The sequence below is a fragment of the Marmota flaviventris genome, chromosome 10 (genome assembly GCF_047511675.1).
Source record: "Marmota flaviventris isolate mMarFla1 chromosome 10, mMarFla1.hap1, whole genome shotgun sequence".
NCBI lineage: Eukaryota > Metazoa > Chordata > Mammalia > Rodentia > Sciuridae > Marmota > Marmota flaviventris.
This window is the reverse complement of record NC_092507.1, coordinates 121,891,845-121,912,584: the sequence shown is the minus strand read 5'-3', so window position 1 is coordinate 121,912,584 and position 20,740 is coordinate 121,891,845. Positions and strand designations below refer to the sequence as shown.

Here is a 20,740-nt window from a genome sequence, read left to right as displayed (position 1 = left end):
CACCCAGCAGGTGCCGGGCCATCCTCAGCCAGACGTGAAGGCTGGGGAGGGGCTGCACAGAGCCCAGGAGCCCCTAGTGGGGTTCACAGGGTGGATTTGGAGAGGCTAGGAAGGAGCTAGAGATGGAGCCCAGGAAAGCGGGGCTCAACAACCCAGCCCTGCTGGATGCCCCGGAGCCCAGGGCGAGAACCCAGTAGGGCTCATGGGCCATTGGCCCTAGAGCAGAAAGAGGTGACCGTGTCTCAGCATATAAGAGTGTGTACAAAGGCACCTGTGTCCAACAGATCATGCCTGTTAGAGACCATCTCATTCTCACCCCTTCACTTGGTGGATGAAGGACTAGGGCCCGTCACACAGCTGGTTTGCCTGAGAGCCTCTATCTCTGTGCCCTTAAGCTGTCCATTATGCTCTTCTGTGTATGTGGCTTCCGGACACACTTACCAGTGGGCACGTTTGAAGGTGTGCGTGTGCGTGTGTGAGTGTATGTGTGTGTGGCATGTTTGCTTGTAGCAGTGTTCACATGCGTCTATCTGGGTGTTGAGCCGGCTCTGCCTGCTGGCCCTCCCCTGTGGTCTGCTGTTGGCTCCAGGTTCCTGTCCTCTGTAATGCCCAGGACTTTCTGTTGAGTTCCCAGCTACTGGCCAGAGGCCTTCTCCTAGCCCATCCTTGAAAGGTACCTGGACAAAGCTTGGGATCCCTGGTTATTTCAGGTGCCGAGGAGCACTTTTGAGGACATAGGGGTCTCTTTTTCACCATAATTGACCTGCTGGCTTCCCCTCTGAGTGGGGAGGCCAGGGGTGGAGCTGGAAGAATGGTCTAGAGTCCAAGCTCCTCATCTGTGACACATCTCACATCCTAAAGGGCAGAGGAAGTGTCCCTTGGCAGGAAAATCTACATTCCTGTGAGCTCTTGCCCAGTCTCAGGCCTGGCCCTGGTCACACATAGGGCCTGCTGATGTGAGATGGAGAGGGAGACCTGGCTTGCCCTCCCCTCTCTCCTGAAATGTTGTTTCCACTCCCCTTAAGGCACCGTCCTCGCAGGCCAGCCTTGAGCTGAGTCAGAGTGTGCAGGGGCCTCCTCTTGGGGACAGGGCACATGGGGGTCTGAAATCTTCCCACTGGATCTCGGTCCTTTGCCCACCCTAAGTGGCACTCGCCGCCCAGCACCGGCACAGTGAGCTGTGGTCACGCCAGGACCAGATGGCAAAGGAGGCTTTCAGATTCTTTCCAGGAAATTACCATCAGATTTCGATGACGGAGGAGAAAAGAGTAAAGAAGAGGGCACAACGTGGGGCTCGAGCTTCCAGTCGTATTCTCTCTCCACCCGGCAATGAGATCAAGATTAAAAAAAATTGCCAGTCCCTGGGGTGACCCCAGGTAGTACAGCATGATAAATGACGTCACCAGAGACACCCACGGAGGGGCAGAGCAGTGTTTGCCAGGTGACCGAAGTGAAGCAAAGCAACCTGTGGACATATGGGGACCGTGAGAGGCGCTTGGGCCCCACTGATTCTGCTCTTGCCCAACACCTTCCCCTCCAACACTGTGGTATCTCTCTCCTCAGTGACCTAAAGGCCAAAGGGGGGGAAACCAACGTGGGTCACCCAAAAAAGCAAGCGGGAAGGAGATTAGGCCAAGCCACGGTGGGAACTCGGGCTCCGGCCCAGCAGCCAACCACAGGCCTCCCTGTCTCTTCCCTTCTCCAAGAGCCACATCCGCATGCGTGTGTGAGCTGACCACACGGGTGACCCCAGACATACCTCCGTACCCCACACCTGACCCACTGCTGGTCCTGGCCCTAGAAACCTCACCATGGTGTCACCAAGACCTGGTCCTTCTCATGGAAAGTGTGGTCACACAAGGACAAGTACTGACATTTGGGGGACGCAAGAGCCTTCGACCCCAGCTACCAGGCCAGATTCTCCTCCATCTTCCCCAACCACAGCCCCAGGCAGAAGTGCACCGTGAGTCTGGCTCCAAGGATCATACCCTCCCATCTCTCTGAGTTTGGGGACTGGGAAAACAACAAAACAAAAACCAGAGACAGACCTAGTGACGGAGGGGCCACTCATCTGAGGTGTCACAGGAAAACTCATGCTTTGTCCTGGCCCGACGCCCAGCCCTCAACACCGTCAGGTCTCCGTCCTCCCCCCTTCCCCTGCCACCTGCACCCCCTTCAGTGCCATCCACCCTCAACCTCAAAGAGAAAGTACCGGGTGCCGAGTGTCTGTGACTTGTGGAGGAGGGGAGGAGGGGGCATGGGAAGGGGCCTGGCAGGGGTGGGGGGTGATGAGAGGAGCCGAGAAGCACCTCGATAACTTCTCCTCAAGACCCACCCCTGCAGCCAGCCCCCGAGGCAGCAAGTGGTGGGAACCCAGATTGGGGAGGGGGAGCTGAGTAATCACACGATTACTCAGACTGTTGCCTGGGAGCCTGGCCTGCCAGGAACTTACCATCTTACGGCCCGACAGTGCCAGGAACTGGAGCCCAGCAGAGGTCAGGAACCGTGAGGCCAGCCCCTGCCTCCCCGGCTCCCACCGCAGCCCCGTCTCTGCCCCCTCCCTCACTGCTTCCTTGGGAAGATCTTTGTCTCTCCCCTGCGACTGTCTCCTAAGGCTTCCCAGAAGAAATCCCGCCAGTTCCTCGTTTCCAAGAGGAGAGACAAAAGCCCAGGGACACATGACGGCTCCTTAAATGGTGGCGACTGGATGATCTAGCCTTTTACCTCTCAAACCAGAGCACCTGGGGACTTGGTTAGAAGTACGTCCTGGGGACTGGGATGTATGTAGCTTGGTGGCACTGCACTTGCCTGAAATGCACGAGGTCCTGGGTTTGATCCCCGGAACCCCACAACAAAACAAAAAGTAGGTTCCTGCTCAGGAGAGCTGACGTGGGGCTCGAGATTCTTCATTTTAATAAGCTCCCAATGGCTCCCCAAGTTTGCTGGTCTGAGTAGCAAGAACTTAGTCCCTCTGCCTGCTTTTACGGCAGGCTGCTCCTCCCTGAGGGACCAGTAGGGCTGACAATCTCTTCCTAAGCGCTTTTTTTTTTCTTTCTGGTGCCTGGGACTAAACTCATGGCCTCAGCTATGCTAAGTCCGAGCCCTACCTCTGAGCTACCCTGCAGTTCACCGAGCTCATTCTTGTGTCTTCCTGACACCCAGGGTACCTTTAGAACGTCATTCTGATGCAGTCCTAGAAAAAGAAAATGAGGGGCTGAGGCTGTGGCTCGGTGGTCGAGCACTTGCCAAGCCTGTGTGAGGTGCTGGGTTTGATACCCAGGAGCACAAAAAATCCAAAGCAAAACACAGTGTAAAAGGGTACGAATCTCCTCTGCTTTGCTCCTGAGATGGGAGGCTCTCCGGGGAGCATCCTCCTAGAGAAGCTCTTACAAGGGGAAATATGGTAGAGGAAAACCTCCTCTGCCCCCAAACTCCTCTAACCTCACCCTCTTGCAGCTGCGAGATTCATTGATAGTGCTCTTTGAACGTATCCAGAGCTTGGCTCTGGGCCCTGTCCAGGTGCCCTGTGCCACAGAGAGGAAGTGGTAGGAGCAGAGGAGGGGCTACAACCCAGGGGGATCTCGCCCCTCAAACTCCGGAACAGCCCTAGGCAGGTGGAGAACAGTTCAGACGGAGGAACCCTGGGGTCCCCATCTCTTCTCAGGCGGAGTCCTGCCGGTCTGAGGCTAGGCCTGTTCCTCCTGGGTTGCAGTCTTACTCCATGCCAGACTTTGCATATATTTGTAATGATCACGGCGGTCCATGACATAGGTACAACTCGCACCATCCCTTTTTCACAGATGAGAAAAACCCAGGCCTACCGAGAAAAGGTGGCTCGATTCAGGTTACACAGCCAGAAGGGGCAGATGTGGCATTTGAACTTAGGTGTCTGTCACTCTGGAGCCCTCAACCATTACGCTATAAACCCCACGCACCAAACCCGGATGCACCAAGAACACGGTGGGAGAGGCCATTGGCTTCAGGAGACACCTGTGAGCGAGACTGGGGAGCTAGGTCAGGAATTCAGGGAGGAGACCCCCAGAACCGAAGCTCATGTCCCGTACAATGACCCAGAGAGACAGTCCCTCTGTCCCAGCTTTCCCTGCATGGTCACAGCTCCTCCTGCCCTGGTTCATTTTTCTCGGACCAACATCAGACAAGTTGTCCATGGCCACAGAGTGGGGACAATCACTGCTCCCGGAGGCTGTGGACTGGGCTTCCTTCCCTCTTGGGAGGCTTCTCTTTGCAGAAATGAATGAATGAATGAATGCGTAAGAAATAGGAACGCAGCCCCTTTCTTAGCCCGGGCCCCTTCTCTTCCCACTGAGACCACAGCTCCAGCCAGGGTCCCCTGTGACCCTCACCTGTCACCAGCCTCCCTCCTTCTCAGCTCTCAGTTCCCCCAGCTTCTGCAAAGCTGGAAACCAAGGTGGTGGGCGCCACCGCAGGGGAGCAGGAGAGGGAGGCCCAGGTGGGGCCAGTGCCACCGCGGTACCTGGCTGACACCACCCCACCCAGGCAGGGCCCTCCCCCCACCCCTGAGGAGAATTTTCTGCTAATGTGCCCGATCCTAGAGCTGAGAAAACATTGAAGCTAAAACTCAGGTGGGCGAGGGAGAGTCTGGGGTTTTGAAAAGCCATGAAAGACAGGCAGCCACCTGAAACCCTCTCCTGCTGCCCCCGCCGCCCCCGCAGTCTGGGACAGGAGGAAGGAGGGGAAACAGAAGAATCAAGTGAAAACAACCAGTGGATGGGGGAGGGGATGAATCACCGGAGGAAGCTGAGGAGCCCCCACTCACTGCCAGGGGCCTCCTCGGCCTCCAGGACCCTCGCCTGCCTTCCCAGGGTGCCCTCTGTGGCTCCAGGAAGTCATGGATCCAGAGAGGCTGGCCCTGAGGCCCTGCCCTGTGACTGTCCGTCCTCCCCATGGGCCTCCCCAGCCCTTTGGAGCCTTGGAATTCCGGGGAAGGGGCTGCACTGCGGAGGCTGGGTCTCAGAAAGGACTAGCCACTGGGGACGCAGAGAGACCCAGGCTGTCCTCCTTGGGGAGCTCGTAGCATGGGAAAGTCCCTGCTCCCTGTTAGTGTGAGTCAGCAGCAGGGGTGGCCGTGAGCCCCGTGGGAGCAGCAGGACCAGCACAGGGGTTCTCACTGTGACGGAGGCCAGACCTGCGCATCCTGCACCTTGGGCTGGAATGGGAGGGAAAAAAGAGGACGGTGCAGGAGTGATGGAAGGAAGGACTAAGCCTTTCATAAAGTCCTTGGGTGGCCTGGACCCTCAGGGTGAGATCTGTGACACTGGGGACTGGGAGTTCTTCCCGGCCCACGGCTCCTCATTATCATGACCCCACTGAAGCTGAGCGCAGAGCCAAGGCTGGACGTAACCTCACGCCCCTTGGCCTCTCTTCTCCAGCCCAGGCCCAGTACCAGGGTCTTAAGGCCTCCTTCCACGTTTGCTGTGCCCCTTGAGGTGAGGTGCAGGCCGCCCTCCCTGTGGCTGGCAGACTCCCTCCAACCTCTGTGCTGTGCCTTGAGCTTCACACTCCAGCTATCTCTGGGCTTCCCGTCTCCACGACCTGTGTTTCCTTCCCACACCTCCTCCCTGAGGTCAGGTCTGCCTTGTGTGTTTCTGGGTCCTGTCCTTGGAGCTCAGCCTCTGCGTCTCTATCTCATGGGCTGTTTCTGCTCCTGTGTGTCTGGCCTTTGGTCTTTAGGTGTGTTACAGTCCTGAGCCTGTGCCCCTGACTCGCCCCAGCTGGTGGTGACAGGCACTCACTAGGGTCAGAACATGGGGCTCTGGGATACTCAGAGATGCCTAGGTGAGAAGGACCAGTGGCACGACCTCCAAATTGGAGGAGACCCTCTCCTACCAGCCAGCCTGAGTGGAGCTGTAAGCCAGGCGCGGTGGCACAGGCCTGTCATCCCAGTGGATCCAGAGGCTGAGGCAGGAGGATAGCGAGTTCAAAGTCAGCCTCAGCAAAAGTGAGGCCCTAAGCAACTCAGCGAGACCCTGTCTCCAAATAAAATAGAAAATAGGGCTGGGATGTGGCTCAGTGGTCGAGTGCCCCGGAGTTTAATCCCGGAACCCCCCCTACACCCAAAACAAAACAAAACCTGAGTGGGGCTGTGTGTGTGTGGCGGGGAGTGGATACCATGCAGAGCTGCCCCCCTGTCTCCCTCAGCCACTGCGGGGACTCCTGACCTCCTGCTGGGCTTGAAACACACCCAATCATGGCACCCTACCTAGGGGTGATGGGCTGATTTGGGGCCATTTCTGGGAAGACCAGCTTCCAACCTTTGCTGCCCATGGGGAGGAGCTAGAGGGGGAACAGGAGGGTTTGGAAGGTTTCGGATCTTCTCCCGCAGCTCCCGCCTGATCACGGGAGTAGAGACCTTATCTTGGTGTGGCCTCCTTTGCTTTTTCCTTCTGTGAGAGCCGAGTCTCTCTCATTGCCCCTGGAGATGCCTAACTTGGGGACCAGGTCTCTGTCCTTGATCCTGGGCTCTTAAAACTGCGCACGCCTGTAATCCCAGTGGCTGGGGAGGCTGAGGCAGGAGGATTGCGAGTTCAAAGCCAGCCTCAGCAAAAGCAAGGCACCGAGCAACTCAGTGAGACCCTGTCTCTAAATAAACTACAAAACAGGGCTGGGGATGTGGCTCAGTGGTCGAGTGCCCCTGAGTTCAATCCTTAGTACCAAAAAAGTAAAAAAAATAAAAACACTGGAAGACTATCCATAGTTGGTTTTTATTTTGCTTTTAAATTTGACTACCTTGTTTTGTAGCAAGAGACCAGGGCCCAGTAACTTGCCCAAGGTCACATGGCTAGGTAGTAATAGAGGTGGCACCAGACCCTGGTCATTAGACGCTCAGTCCCTGGGTCTTTCCGGGGCCCAATATGGCCTTCCTTCTGTGGCTTGTGGGAAGGTCCAGGGTCAGAGCTGGGGCTGCCTCAGGCCTCAGGCCACAGGAACACAGGTTTGCGTGTTCCTCCTTCACCCAGGGCTCTGAGAGGTTCTCTGGCTGCCCTGACGAGATCTGCCACCCTGGCTCAGCTGGCAGACACAGGGCCTCCGGACATCTGCCCACCAGCTGTGGGCTCAGGGCTCCAAGCCAGGAAGGGAGTGAAGCCGAGCGCTCTCTGCTCCCATCTCCACTACCCTCATCCCCATCAAATGGGCAGCTGGACCTGCAGGAACTCACACACACACACACACACACACACACACACACTGCCTGGATCACACTTGGTCCTCATGTCCCTGGGGGGCAGGAAGTGTGATGACCCTGGGGCCTAGACGCTGGGACTCTGACCCCCATTCATGCAGCCTTGGTTTACTCTTGCTGTCCTGTTTCAGGCCTCCTTGTAGGCCCCACTCACCAAAAGCTGGGAGGCACAGGGGGAAACAGATAGGAGCCAGGTGCGCACCCGCTGGGTCACCCGCGAGTTCCTTCAGGGCCCTGGGAGTCACCAGCCTCCGTGGGCTCCCAGCTGTGTGCTCTGAGGTTCAGCACCGCCCCTCGCGGGGGCTCAGCCTCTCTTTGAGGCTGGAGACCTCAGACACTTTCCAAACCTCTTGACGGGGGAGCTCCTCACCCGTCCTTTAGCGGTGGGTGAGGGAGCTGCCTGGGGAGTGGGACTCCCTACCTACTGCACCCACCTCCCTGGCTCTTGGCCTTGACCAGGACACACCCAGCCAGGGAGGCATCCTCCGCTTGTCCCCCAAACCTCCTCCTTCCCAGAGGCTCCCAGCCCCGTCCACTTACTTCTCATGACTGAGCCTTGGCCTTGCCGCCTCGGCACCCTGTCCTGGGCAGGGCTGGTCCAGGCTGGGGCGCAGCTGGCAGCGGAGGTGGTGGGGCCTTCAGTGCCTCAGGCTGCGGCTCTGCACCTAGCTCTCCCCCAGGGCTTCTGGGCAGGGGGTTTAAACTCTGCACCACACAGGTGGCCAAGTGACAACCCCCCACCCCGCTCCCCCCAGGGGTGCAGTGGGTAGGATGACAGGCGCCCCACGTGGCCAATCTGGGCTTGGGGCAGGGTGTGAGGGGCGGGGCAGCCAATCATAGGGGGCGTTGGAAAATTCCAAAACCACATGCGACAGCCACACGCGGTCAAAGCTGTTTCCACTCGCCAGGGTAGCTCTGGCTGGGGAGCCAGGGCGGAGCTCGAGAACACGGGGCCAGGCTCCCACTCCCCTCTCCCTGAGGACCCCGAGCCTGACCCTTTGTGCCAGGGGACACCAGGGACAGGGATGTTCCAGAGGTAAGTCACAGGATGTGTGCCGGGGTGGGTGGCATGTGCCACCTGAGACCCTGTAGACTGCCAACAGCTGCGCCCAGTGTAGTGTGGTTGGGGAGACTGTCTCCCCAACTCCCTGCCACACCCACACTCCTCCTACAGGTGTGATGTACACCCGGGGCTAGGGAAACACGGAACTAATGGGAGCATCAGGCAAATGCCCTGGTCTGCAAGGAGGGGTTAGTCCACTAGAAATTTCCTGAAGAGCTTAATTACTAAAATTGAAATGCAGATCATCATCACCATCATCACCATCATCATCATCATCATCATCCACCTCTCAGTAATAGTGCTTACTGCGTGCCAGAAATGGCCTTAAATGTTTTACGTGGATTATCTAATCCTCACAAAATACTTATTTAAAAAAAATAATAGATTTTTTTGACCTTTATAATTTATTTAATTATTTTATGTGGTGCTGAGGATGGAACCCAGTGCCTCACACGTGCTAGGCAAGCGCTCTACCACTGAGCCACTACCCCAGGCCCCTCACAAATCGCGTTATGAGGTAGCTACCATTATCTCCTTTTCAAAGACGAGGAAAGTGAGACACAGAGGATTTAAGTAACTTGCTCAAGGTCACACAGCAAGTAAGGGGTAAAGTCAGAATTCAAGCCCAGGCAGATTGGCTCCAGATCACACTGGAGGGAAGGTTTGCTTTTGAGGGTGTTTCAAGCCTGGGAGGTCTCTTACCATGTGAGTTTCTCTGTAGATTTTCTTTGTCTGGGGGTCCTACTAACTGGCCAAACAATCTCAGTGACCCTCTTAGCCTCCTATCTGCTTTGTGGGGTACCTTAGCCTTGGAAGGTCCTTCCTCAGGGTCCCTCTCGGTCTGGGGTCCCCCATGGGTTCCTCATCTTGGGTCCCCTTCTTGAGATTGTTTCAATTTAGAGGGTCGTTTCCCGGCTCCTTGACCTGGGGCGGGCCTTCACATCTCCTGAATTCACTGGGCCAAACTCCTGGATCGCTCTGATCTCAGCCAGGTAAAGTCTTTCTCTGCTGGCCTTCCTGGGGGTTCAGGAGCTGGGCAGTCGGCTGGGGGAAGGACTGTCAGCCTGCAGTCCTGAGGACACTCACGGTGGGGTTCTGGATAGCTGTAAAAGGCCGGGGGACCAGGGACAGGCTAGGAGGTATGGACCCCGCTGAGGGTTCTGAGGTAAGGGATCAAGGATAGGAACGGGGTTGGGGTCTCCCAGTTCCTGCTGCTCCAAAAAGTCCCCCTACTCCCCCCCACCCCCATGTGGTCCCTGGCCCCCTTCCCCCAGCTCCCCCGCGTCACTCTCTGACCCGCTTTTCTCCCAGGGCCCTGCTCAGCATTTCCGTGGGGCCCTGTGGCTAGTGGCAGGCAAGGCACCGATCAGGATTGTGCTGAGAAAGCAAACTCCCCCCCACTTGGGAGGATGTCGCATCCTGGAGGGTCCCCAGCCCTGGTCCCCCAGCCTCAGAGAGAAGGGTGACGCTTTGCCTTCTGAGAGGTTTCTGCTCAGCACTGAGAGGCTCTGGGGATGGCAGGGAGCACTCAGGGGCAGCAGGCAATGAGTGAGGGCCGTGCAGAAGCGGAAGTGGCCTCTTCTGCCTCTAGACTCCTCGGTTCCAGGCTCGTGCCTATGGAATGTTTTTCCAAAGTGCCCTCAGCCTGTTGAGGGCATACTGGGCATCTGCTCTGGGACTGAGGTGGAGTGGGTACACTTTCTGGGGGACTAGCCTCTTGCACAAACAAGGAGAGTAGATCTGATGTGCTGAGAGGTCCCCAGAGAGGATGCTCACTTGCTAATGTCCATTGGGAAGTCCTTCCTGAGCACTAGCCTCCTCCTCACATGCTGTATTCTCAGTCTTTCAGGCCCTGGGGGGAACAGAGTGTCCCTGTCCGTTCTATTTCCTACAGAGACGCAGGCTCTCGGGCTCTCAGTCCTGCACAGCCTGGCTCCAGGCTTGTTCACACCCCAGGATGTGTTAACCACAGAGATGAACACCAAACCCGGCCTGCTGCCGCAAAGCCTGGAGCAGGCCCTGGGGCCTCCACTGTGGCAGTTTCTGAGGCCACCCCTGCCCCCCGCCTCTCCATTTCAGCCCTTTCCTGGGCCAGCACTGGAGCCTGTCCCCTGCTCTGTCTGGCATCTCTGCTCTGCTCTGCTGATGGTCCCTTTCCCTTGTGCTACTCGGCTTCTTCCTTACCTCCTCCCGTTGCCCTGCCCCTGGATCTCTCCCCTCCCCTCCCCCCTCCCCAGGCTCCACTTCTCTCTAGGCCTGGGCCATCTTTGCCGGGCTCCTCCACCTCCACCCAACCGCTGTGCCCACCTCTTATGCAAACCTCCTAGGACCCTTGCTGAGTCCTGTCAGGCCACACCCCAGCACCAGATCTTGTCCCCAAGTCCCTACTCACAAGTATGGGTCTTCTTTGCAGCCAGTAGCTCTGTGAAGAGAAGACAGGGATCCCGGTCAGAGACCGAAGTTCCCGGGACCCCCCACTCAGAGGGTCCCACCTCCGCCTGCCCAGCAGAGCCTGGCACCTGAGCAGCGGCGCCAGCCCCGCAGTGCCCTCTCGGCTTCCTTCTCTGTCCTTTAGCCACAGCAGCCTTCTCCGGTTCCTCAGAGGGCCTCCAGGACTTCTCCGGCTGCTCCTCCTGCCTGGACTGTCTCCATGACCCCAACCTAGCCAACCTTCCTCATCCCTTGGGTCTCAGGTTATGTCTCTTTCTCAGAGAAGCCGCCATGACATCCCCCTGCCCTGGACCCCCCGCACTCAGCATCTTGCCTCTGACTGCCCGGCCCCCGCTGCATCACCTAACTGCCATAAATGTGCACGACCTGTGCTACGAAGTCCCAGCGTTCCCAGGACCCTCCATAGCACCTGGCACGTTGGAGGGGCACAGGAAACAGCCCAACCACGGTGAGTCTCTGTGGGAAGGAAAGCCCTCGGTGGGTTATCCGGGCCTGAAAGTGCCAGGGGGTCCCAGAGACGTGGGGCTGGGGGCGGGGCAGAGGGGATGTGGGGGCCATCTGTAAATGCAGACCCTTCCCTGGCGGCCCTGGCCCACTGGCCGGCAGAGGGAGGAATCCTTGTGCTGCTGCTGCTGCTCTGACCTGAGTAGAGACCAGGCAGAAGGGGGCAAGGTGGGTGGTGGGGGTTGGCAAGGATGCAGGGACCCCCAGATCCCTGGGGAGCTGCTGGGTGGAGTCCTGGCTGGAGTGTGGTTGGTGGGGTCACTCTGCTGTCCAAGCCGGACACAACACCCCTCCCCAGTCAGTATCTTGCCCACCCCTCCCGCTGCCCCTCTGCCCAGGAGAGGCCGTCCATAGGTAGGCCTCCCGCACCTGGTGCCAGGGCTCTGCGGGGATGGAGGGAAGACCTGCTCCAGCGGCCACGCCCCCAGTGCTGCTGGGCTCCACCCAATTCCCTCCCTGACGTGGCACCCCGTCCTCCTCCAGCCTCACCCCGGTGTGGGTGCTCCCCTGCTTGCCCGGGCAGCCAGCTGGTCTTCCTCCACCAGGTGGCCTTGGAGCTGGGCAGCTCTGGCCCTCAGCTTCCCCTGGGTCCTCACAGCCAGCCCAGCCGTGTCCAGGAAGTCCTGCTCCCAGGGGTGCCTGACCTAGTCCACCGGCGGGCCCAGGCCTACCCGGCTCTCAGCGTCCCCTTCCCCTGGCCCTGGGACGCACGTTCCGTGCAGGAATGAAACCTCACACTCCTAGGCCGGCAGGGGGGAAAGTGCCGGGCTCCTGGGCACGGGCAGCTGACAGGGTGTGGCGGCCACCCTCCCCTCCCCCGCCACTCCTCAAAGGCAGGACAGGTCCTCCACTGCCCAGTGAACGAGGTGAGGTGGGGTGGCCGGCCTCCCGCTCGCTGCCCAGGGGCCGTGTCCCCTCCACCTGCTGGGAGGACCAGCGGGTTCTGACCCTTCGCTTGGGCCAGCTTCCTGACCTGCTCTCCCTCCCGCCCCACCCAACCTGTCTCTTCTCCACTCTCCCATTCTCCCCCCTTGGTGGGGCTTCCCCTGTTCCTGTGTCTCCTCTCTTGTCCCCACAGCCCTCCCATGTCAACTTGGCCTGCCTGGCCCCTGCTCTCCCTGCCAGCCCACCTGCGCCCTCGTCCCTCCCCACTCCCTTCCCACCTCTGCCTTCCTCTGAGCCTCCTGGCAGGCCCTTCCACCTGCCTGCGCGGCCACAGGCCTCTTACCCCGGGAGGCTCGGTGGTGTCTCTGTGGGGCCCTGTCCATGGGGCAGCTCCCTGGGTGCCGTCCTGGCTGCCCTGGCTGCCCAGGAGGGCAGGGAGCAGGGCCCAGGGGAGGGAGGAGGAGGAGGGAGGGACACCTGGCCGCCAGCAGGCAGGGGAGAGGAGTGGCTGGCAGAGCGTCCTGGCACCAGGAGGGGACATGGGAGAGATGAGTGGGCCAGAGTGTGGAGCCTCGAGGGGAAACAGAATCAGCCAAAGGAGAGGCAGGAGTGTTTATTTGTCACCTACTGTGTACTAGGCCCCTTGCCAGATCCTGAGTGTGAATCACGACCTGCCTTGTGTGAGTCCTCGCGACACCCACCCCAGGGAAGCGTGATTATTCCAGATTCGCTAATGAACCGAGGGATGCTCCCTTAAGGACTTGCCCGAGACCTGCACAAAGACAATAAATGGTGGAGCTAGGATTTGAACCCAGGTCCTTGTGACTTCAGCATCTGTGGTTTCCACCAGAGCAGGGGAGAGAGGGAGGGGAGGATAGTGAGGGAGGGGCGTGTTGGGTCCTGTTTCCCCCAGGGCTCTTGGTTCCTTGAAGACAAGGCCTTCTTTGCCCCGCTGTCTTTCCCTGGGCCTCCTGGTCTCTGCAAGGCTCCGCAGGCTCGGGGTCTGGGCAGGACGTGGGCAGGGGAAGGGGTGGGGGAGCCTGGAGCAGGGGTGCAATAGGGGAGCAGAGGAGAGCAGAGACGTCACCCCCAGCCCAGCCTGTGCACACCGAGGCCGCACTGGAGTCCGGGGATGGTCAGGGCACCAGGCCTCTGTGGATCTCAGACGCCGGGTTCTCCTGCCCTGCCTCGGCCCAGAGTTTGATTAGCTGGGCCTGGCTCTCCTGGTTACCCAAGAGGCGGCTGGCCGGGGGCCAGGCTGCAGCAGGAGGCTCCCTGGCACCTCCTCTTGCTCTCTCTCCCAGCTGGTAAACAGCAGAGCAGGAGCCAGGCACGCCACCGCCTCGTGACTCGCCCACTCCCCCCAACCTGTGCACGTGGCACCTGGCATGGAGAGGGCAGGCAGCTGTCCCTTCCCTCTTCTGTCCTCCCATCTCACCATCCCTCACTCCTGCCCCACCCTGGAGCTTCACACTCTGCCACCATCAGCACCTCTGTCCCGGGTAGCTCCCAGAGTCTCCCCTAGGCTGCAGCTTGAGGGACAAAGGTTAGAAGAGGAGAAGGACTTTCCAGCTCCTAGGGTGATTGACAAGGGGGTAGAGATGGAGGAAGCTTTTGAGGCCCTTCTTGTACTGAGAGTCTGAAGGGATGTCAGGCTCCGATTTTCCCCAGGTCTTTTTGGTGAAACTCGGGCCCACATACATTTCTCTGCCTACAACATGAGGTCCCCCGGTTGCTTTGGGGCCTCTACTCCCTGGGCAGCTTGGGAATAAGAGGCCAAGTGCAGTCCCACCCAGCACCCTCTGACTGACAAGCTGGGCTGGCAAGAGGCAGGGGAATGGATACAGAGGAGGGAGAGAGGCGTCTGTCCTTTTGTTCTCCCCTTCCCTTGAGCTCCAAGGGCCTCCTCCCTGCCCTCCATCTCTTCCCCTCCTGCCGTCTATCTTCCTCTGTGACTCTGGGTCTCCCAGGCCCCTTCCTGACTACACTCTCCTCCACTTTGGAGGCCTGGAGTGGAGGTCCTGCAGAATGCCTGCAGATGGGCATCCCCAGGTACCGGCCCAGTTACTGCAGGTGTGGTCCTGCCATTTCCCCTGTCATGTGGGGTGGGGAGGAAGTGACTGGGGGTTGGGAAAGGCAGGGTCCTCACCTGTAGGCCTCCAGAGTCACAGACTTCCTAAGCCTCCTCCTGACCTGCCCCTCCCTGCCCTGAGGACGAATGGCTCGGGTTCTTTCTGCCCAGCGTTAGAAGGCCGCTGGGTTCTTTTGGGAGGTTCTTTTGGGAAGTCCCGTCTTGTTTCATCTTCTCCCTTGGCTTCAATCTCGGCTTTTTCCTTGGGAGGAATCAGTCCCTTCAGAGCAGGGCAGTGTACCTCCTCCTCCGAGGCATGCTTACGTTCCTAGGAAAAGACTGATAGGGATCAGAGAATCACTTCACCCCCCACGTGCCCAGACCCCTTATCAAACCCGGGAATCTCAAAGCAGGGGGCAAACAGCCTGCAGGGGCGGAGGTGGCGGTGGTGGCTTGGAACTGGGGAGCAGTCACCAGCTTCTCCTTCCCTTCCTCTCCACCCCCTTAACCACAGAAACCACTTAAAGCTCAGCCCCAGCCGGCCCTTGCAGGGAGGCCTGGGGGGTAAAGGTGGAAAATACGTGGGGCTCAGGGCCCTCTTCAGGGATTAGGGACCACATCTCCTGGGTGCTAGGAGCTCCATGCCTGGGAAGACCTCCACCCACCCAAGTGAGTTAGGAAGGGGGGCTGTGTGTCAATCATTAAAAAAAATAAAGGACTCTGGCAGGCTCTATAAACATCTATGTCTCCAGATCTCTGGCCTCCAGCCCTCCCCATCCTGTCACAAAGGCCACTGTGGGTGGAGGGAACAGTGGGAGTTTGACCCTAGCTTCTGGCCTTGAACTGTTCCCGGTGACCCTGCCTGTACCTCTCCTCCAGTCTTTAACACGGAGAGTCACAGGGCTTGGAGGGTCGAGAAGCGGGAGCTCTGATTTTTGGAGCAGAAAGACTAGGAAGAATGTGGTCTGCCCTGTATTTGCTGTGAGCCCTGAGGCAAACCAGGTCCTCAGTAAAAGGGGCAATGACAACCGTCCTGACCCATGTTGGTGCCAGGGCTTCCGAGCATGGGAGTCTGCTCACAGGCTCTTAGGGTGTATTTGCCCCCAGAGCATGTTTCTTCATCCTGAAGTCTTGCTACCTGGAGGCTCCTCCGGGGACTTTGTGGCCCCCGTCATAGGAGCACTGTGACGACTGAGCAAACTTCTGAGAAGACCCTCCATCTCAGAGCCTCCCTTAGCCTCCAGGGTGGGGTTGGGGTTGGGGGGTTGGTTAGAGTCACAGCCAGAAAACTTCCCTGCGGCCGAGGCTGACCCCAGGCGAGTTTACTTAAACTCTCTCATCTATTTCCTACTTTGTAAAGTGGAGATAATAATACCTACCTTCCTGAGTGGTGGTGGTGACTGGTACAAGAACATGCACTAGTGCCAGGTAAAGTTCAGGGCCTGGCACAAAGTGTTGAGGTTAAAAGAAGTGTCTTGCGTTTTCTCGCTCCTTGTCTCTATTCCTACAATCTTCTTTCCCTCTCTTTACCTGACCCTCTCTTTTCTATTCCCTTTCCTGCTTTGTTTTTCTCTATATCACCAAGTAACATACATGTCTGATTGTCTGATCTCTCGTCTGTTTGGATCACTACTAGATCCAATGCCTGGATCCCCATAGACACTCCCTAAGTATTGAAGAAATGCCTGAATGAAGGTTTTATGGGACCTCTGAGTTTCTGCTTGCGTTCCTTCATCTCATTCTCTCTTTTCCCCCAGTACTGAGGATTAAACCTGGAGCACTCTTTCACTGAGCTACAATTCCCAGACCTTTTCATTCTATTTTGGGGCAGGGTCTCACTAAGTTGCCAGGACTGGCCTTAAACGTGGGATCCTCCTTCCTCAGCCTTCCATGTCATTGGGATCATAAGTGTGCATCATCACTTCCGGTTCTTTCCAGATACTCAGGAAGGGTTGTAATGGAAGGGTTTGAAGAATCGACACAATACAGCAGTAGGGATAGAGCTAGACCAGCAGGTGGGCTTCTCAGAGGTCACATGCCAAGCTTGTGCAAGCTGCGGAGAGCTACCATCCTGGGGAAGGATGATCCTGTGGGGAGCGACCTGGTGGGGAGGTGGAAACCCACAGTTGAGGTGAGGTAATTGGCAGCCCAGACTCTGGAGCAGACTCTCTAGGTCCAAGTGCTAGATTTCCTGTTGACTAGCTCAGTCAGGCCCAAGGTCACATTGGATAACAGCAGTGCTTGCATCCTCATGGGGTTGCTGGGAGGGACACACGACTGGGACAAGTTGGTGTGAGACGGCTGTAGCTGTAGCCTCCTGATCGCTTGGTCAATGCTACCCCCTGGTGGACATACCCGGAGCAAGGTTTCCTGGGCCCAGGGCGACGTGGTGGGAACCTAATCAGGGGAGGTGAAGGGACCGGGAGCCTTTGGAAGGGAGAGGTATGTTTGCTGATGTTAGAACTGCATGTGCTGAGGTGCCCAGGTGCTGTCTGGACCCAGCAGGCTTAACCCTGGGCACAGCTGGCACCTTGGGAAGTGGGAAAGGGCCCACGTGGGAGGGAGCCAGAGCTGGAATGACCTAGGGCCTCCTTTCTTTCCTTCTCCCTCCTCCAAGCTTGACCTGAGCCAAGAGGAACCAGTTCCTGGGAAGGTGGAGGTGGAGAGAAGAAGGTCACTGTTGACGTCAGGGACATTCAGGTAGGAGGTAAACACAATCTGACCTACATTTATTAATTCATTTTCCATCCCTCCTCCTCCTGGCTGGGGTAGCCTGTTCTGGCATCCCCGACAACAGTGCTCACACTCTGGCCACACCCTTCCTCCCCAGATCTCCACCCAGGGACCTTCTTTCTCAGTCATTGGGTATCCAAGTGCTGCCCTGTTTCTTGACTCTAGTCTGGCCCACCCCCGACCCCCAACCAGAGCAGCACAGGTATAGAAGGGGTAGGCAGGAGGGAGGCAGGAAGGTTAAGGGGTACTGTGTGTTAGTCTGACATCCCCTGACACACTCCCAAATTTCATTTGTCTTCAGGAAAGATGTGAGTTTAAGGAATAGGTAGGACCACGTGTGGTAACTCACACCTGTAATCCCACCAGCTCAGGAGGCTGAGGCAGGAGGATTGTGGGTTCAAAGCCAGCCTCAGCAACTTAGCGAGGCCCTAACCAACTCAGACCCTGCCTCAAAATAAAATATAAAGGCTGAGGATGTGGCTCAGTGGTTAAGCACCCCTGGGTTCAGTACCCGGTACAAAAAAGGAGGGGTAGGGCGGGCAGGGCTGATTTCCCCTGTGCAGCCCCAAGGAAGCGTGAGGGGAAGGTGGTTTGTGTTGGCTTCTGTCACAGAGCTCTTGCAGAGTGACTGTGATTAAAGGGTTCCTAGAAGGTGTGGGTGTCTCACGGGACAGGGACTCTAGCGCCTGCCCAGACCAGGCTTCCGGAAGCAGCTCTGCTGGAGAATGCTGCCCGGGGTCTCTGCGTCTGAGCAGCATTCCCGACGTGGGGTTACTCTGAAGTCCTCTGAGTTGGAGAACCACGGTTGGGCCTTCTGCTCCAACTCACCCAAACTGGATGAGCTTCTGGTCCTGGGTGTGGTCTGGTCAAGGAAGAGGGTAGATCGCAACCCCAGAGCGCAGGATGCCCATAAGGGGAGTGATAGAGACAATCGGGCATTTTATTAGTAAAAATAAATACGTGCTAAGTATCTGGAAAGAAAGGAGACGGCGGACCCCGCGGGAAACCCGAGAGTCTACAGGCTGAGGTGGGCGGGCACCAGAGAAGACCCAGGGCCGAGCCCCCCACCCAAGGGCGGCAGCAGGGCGATAAGGGGCGTCTCGCACTCGCCCAGCAGCACGTCCCGGCGCAGCCCCGCGCCTCGGTCCAGCACTTTGGCCCGCAGGCTGCGGGCGGCCAGGTCTGGCGGGCCGAGCCCGTCGAAGAAGAAGTCCTCGTTGAAGATGGGGTTGGCGCTGCATTTGACCACGCGGCTCCGCTGGGCGCGCGGCCGCACGCGGGGCTGCAGCCGGAGCACCACGCAGCAGCCGCCGCCGCCGCTGCCCGGGCCGGCCCGGGGCCGGGGGAGGGCCTCCGCGCTCACGAGGCGCAGCCGCAGCCGCCCGGGCCCGGCCTGGTACTCGGCCGAGAGCCGGAGCTGCCCGCCGCGGGGCCCGAGGCGCAGCACGCTGTCCTTGGTGGGCCGCAGCTGGCAGCAGAGGACGTCCAGGTGGAAGAGCGGCGGCGCGGGCGGGCTGCGGTCCGACGGGGCGGCCTCCTCCCGGGGCAGCGAGTGCGGCCGGCGCCGGCCGGGCCCCGGCCGCGGGGAGCCGAAGGGCGACGAGTCGGGCGACGAGGCCGTGTCGCTGTCGGGGGCCCGGCAGAGGCGCAGGTCCGGGGCCGAGACGTACAGGCGGGACTGCGCCGGGGACAGCCCCGCGGCCAGGCCGGGCGGCGAGAGGAAGAGGGACTCGCGCCGGCGCGTGTGCGGGCTCTCGGGCAGGAAGGCCCAGCCCTCGCGGCCGGCCAGGTGCGGCAGCGAGCAGGCCGCGGGCAGGCTGCGGGCGCCCACTCGGGGCCCGGCCCGGGGCCGCGCGCCGCCCGGGTCCCGGAGCCGCGGCGGGATGAAGAACTGCGGGATGCGGTCGGGGGTGAGGACGTTGGGGAAGGCGCTCGGGGCTGGGCCCGGGGCCCGGCGCGCGGGGAGCAGGCTGGGGGGCGCCCTCGGCGCGGCGGGCTCGGCGGCCCCCAGCCTGCAGCCGGCTTTCTCCAAGAGCCACATGAGCGGGTCGGGGGCCGGAGGCTCGGGTTCCGCAGGACCGAGGGGCGCGAATCCAGCGTCGCAGTTGGGAGGGCCGGACGGCGAAGCTGGGCCGCGAGAGGAGAGGACCAGGGGCGGGTGATGCTGAGAGCGAACCACCTGGCCGTCTGCGGCGGCGCCCGGGTCCCCAGACTCCTGGGGTGCACGGTCCCTATTTGAGCGGGGAGGGGAGAAGAGCTAGCGAAGTCTGGGGAAGCTGGGGAGGACTGGAGCACGGGGCCAGTCGGTTTGTAGGTGCAGACTCGCCGTGGCTATAGGTGGCCACCCCCTCTCAGAGGCCCCACACACCCACTAGGACCCAGAGGTACTATTGGGGGCAGATCTGTGGTCACCACCAGTCCAGATCCCGAATCCGCTCACACACGGGTAAAAGAAAGCCGCGGCTCTGGGTGGGCCCACTGCCCTCTTCGCCGCCTTTCTTAAGATCTGGGCTCTTCGCCTAGTTCTGATCGGGTTCCCCTGGAGCCTTCCGGTCGCGGGGCGAGCGGCTGGGGACCAGGCGTCCTTCTGCCCTCAGCCCCACCTGCCTCCTTTGGCTCCTCCCTCAAGTAGCTCTCCCCTTCTCCGGTTGCTGCTGGCCACCAGGGGAATCACTTCTGCTCCTGGCAGCCGGGTACACACCTGTCTGCTGGCCTGAGGACTCCAGGGCCGGTCCACGGAGACGCACCTCTTGGGGGGCGCAGAACCTCACCCCCACCCCTTTATCTCTGACGACCTGCTCCCCAGGATCCAAGTCCTACCGCATCCCGTGTCCGCCGGGCGGCCGGCCTGGCCGTTGGGTCGCCCCTCCCACTCTCCACTCTCTCTCCCTAGGTAACCGCCAAGCACAAAGAGACCATTGAGCGGGCTCGGGAAGGACCTCCAGCTGCCCGCTCACCGTACCCTGCACCGTGTCACCGGAGCTTGCCGGGGAATCAAGCCTAGGACCCGCTCGGTGGTGCGCCCGGAGCGCAGGCCTTACCTGTGGGCGGCCGCTGAGTCCTGGCCTCTGGCTTCTGGCCTGGAGGCGTGCAGAGCCGCTGGGGAGCAGCTTCCTCTGAAACCTGCTCCCCCAACCCAGTCCTTCTGGGAGGAGCTGGCAGGGGCCACTGCTGTCCACGTCTGACTTCTTTTCCTGAATAAACACACCTCTGTCTCCGCGGCCATCAACCGGGCCTTCTTCCTCCAACCAGAGCCAGGTTTCTAGCAGCAACCTGCTAGTCCTGGACCTGGGCTGCTTGGGGGGTGGGGAGAGTTACAGAGAAGAGTGCGATTCCCAGCAGTGGCCAGTGGCTGCCATTCTTTTCTGTGCATCGGCCCCACTCCAGCCATAGCCATGGTGAAACCCATAGCCATGGCCACACAAAGCCCATCTTCTTCAAAACCCTCCTTGCTGGCATCCTGCCTTGACATCCAATGCAGGTTCTAGAGCCATCCTCTCAGTAGCTGCCAGACACGGCTCCCACATCCCAAGGAAAAGTGGCCAGGTTAGGATTCTAGAGCCAGAGACACTGAGGACAAAGCTGGATCCCCCAGGGTCAGAATCGGGCTGGCCTTTGCCCTCCACCTTTGACAGATTCTAGGAAGCACAGGCTACCTCTGATAGGACGGGACTCACAGTTGTGCTCCAGGAACCCCTATCATCAGTCTGTCAAGGAGGCCAGTTCCTTCTCCGTAGGACCTTAGCATAAGCTATTTCCTCTCCTCCTTCCCTTCATCTTCCAGATCTGGAGACAGTATTACTGACTCCCT

At 59.4% G+C, this 20,740-nt stretch overlaps 2 protein-coding genes and 1 long non-coding RNA gene across 5 annotated transcripts in view; 1 reads left to right on the top strand and 2 right to left on the bottom strand.

Annotated features, from left to right (window-relative positions):
- Positions 1-12,559, bottom strand: part of Rorc (RAR related orphan receptor C) — a 22,927-nt gene extending 10,368 nt beyond the window's left edge. For all 3 annotated transcript variants that reach the window (XM_071618421.1, XM_071618422.1, XM_071618423.1), the window contains exons 1-2: positions 12,469-12,559; positions 10,678-10,707 (exon numbers count right to left, since the gene is read on the bottom strand). In XM_071618421.1, coding sequence (XP_071474522.1) covers positions 10,678-10,707; positions 12,469-12,508 — 70 coding nt within the window. In that variant the 5' untranslated portion in view covers positions 12,509-12,559. The remainder of the gene's footprint in view (positions 1-10,677; positions 10,708-12,468) is intronic.
- Positions 8,148-20,022, top strand: LOC139707308 (uncharacterized). Its single transcript, XR_011708967.1, has 4 exons — positions 8,148-8,258; positions 10,997-11,184; positions 16,814-16,896; positions 19,823-20,022. It is a non-coding gene; the product is annotated as an uncharacterized lncRNA (long non-coding RNA).
- Positions 17,869-20,740, bottom strand: C2cd4d (C2 calcium dependent domain containing 4D). The gene is made up of 2 exons (XM_027953781.2): positions 19,971-20,740; positions 17,869-19,160 (listed from the first exon to the last, which is right to left on the bottom strand). Exons 1-2 carry the CDS (start codon positions 20,153-20,155, stop codon positions 17,945-17,947), a joined length of 1,401 nt encoding a protein of 466 aa, XP_027809582.2. The 5' UTR covers positions 20,156-20,740; the 3' UTR covers positions 17,869-17,944.